Source organism: Myxocyprinus asiaticus, chromosome 15 (assembly GCF_019703515.2).
Source record: "Myxocyprinus asiaticus isolate MX2 ecotype Aquarium Trade chromosome 15, UBuf_Myxa_2, whole genome shotgun sequence".
Lineage (NCBI taxonomy): Eukaryota > Metazoa > Chordata > Actinopteri > Cypriniformes > Catostomidae > Myxocyprinus > Myxocyprinus asiaticus.
In genome coordinates, this window is record NC_059358.1 from 375,001 (window position 1) to 375,672 (window position 672).

Sequence of the window (672 nt, forward strand, 5' to 3'; positions counted from 1 at the left end):
CAGTCAGACGACGGTAAATACGAGACACTGGCGTCTAAATTTACATGCAACAGCGGAATTCAGCAGGACGACGCGTAGAAACAGGGGAGACAACTGCACTAATGCTCAGTGTGTGTGTGTGTGTGTGTGTGTGTGTGTGTGTCTGAGAGGGCCAGTCCGACTAACTGAATTTGAGTTTTTGAAACATTTTATTTTTAATATAATTGTCTAAAAGTCACGAGAGCATTGCAATTGTTCCAAGTTTTTTTTTTAGACTTCTTGTTTTCAAATATCTAATAAACTACAGTGTAAAATTATTGTTTGTCATTTGGTGATTTTGAAGGAAACAAAATACTGAATTATGCTGTTCTGCCAAGAGTGTGTATAGATGAAGAAATGATACAATTACTCATGAAATTTATAAGAAATTAAATCCACACACACAAAACAACAGATCACACGAAGCATTTGTATTTAGGCTGTCAGAGATAAATTACAATATTTGCTCTGATTATTTACATCAACTGGAAGATTTATTAATTAAAGGGATAGTTCACCCAAAACTGAAAATTCTCTCATCATTTACTCACCCTCATGTCATCCCAGATGTGTATGACTTTCTGTCTTCTGCAGAACACAAATGAAGATTTTTAGAAGAATATTTCAGCTCTGTAGGTCCATACAATGCAACTG

At 35.3% G+C, this 672-nt stretch overlaps 1 protein-coding gene across 1 annotated transcript in view; it reads left to right on the plus strand.

The window, feature by feature from the left end:
* LOC127453186 (NIPA-like protein 2) overlaps positions 1-296 on the plus strand; it is a 20,589-nt gene extending 20,293 nt beyond the window's left edge. The window contains exon 12 of the mRNA XM_051719416.1: positions 1-296. This exon is cut by the window's left edge and continues 29 nt beyond it. Within this exon, the coding sequence (XP_051575376.1) occupies positions 1-78 (78 nt within the window). The 3' untranslated portion in view covers positions 79-296.
* Positions 297-672: the final 376 nt, after the last annotated feature.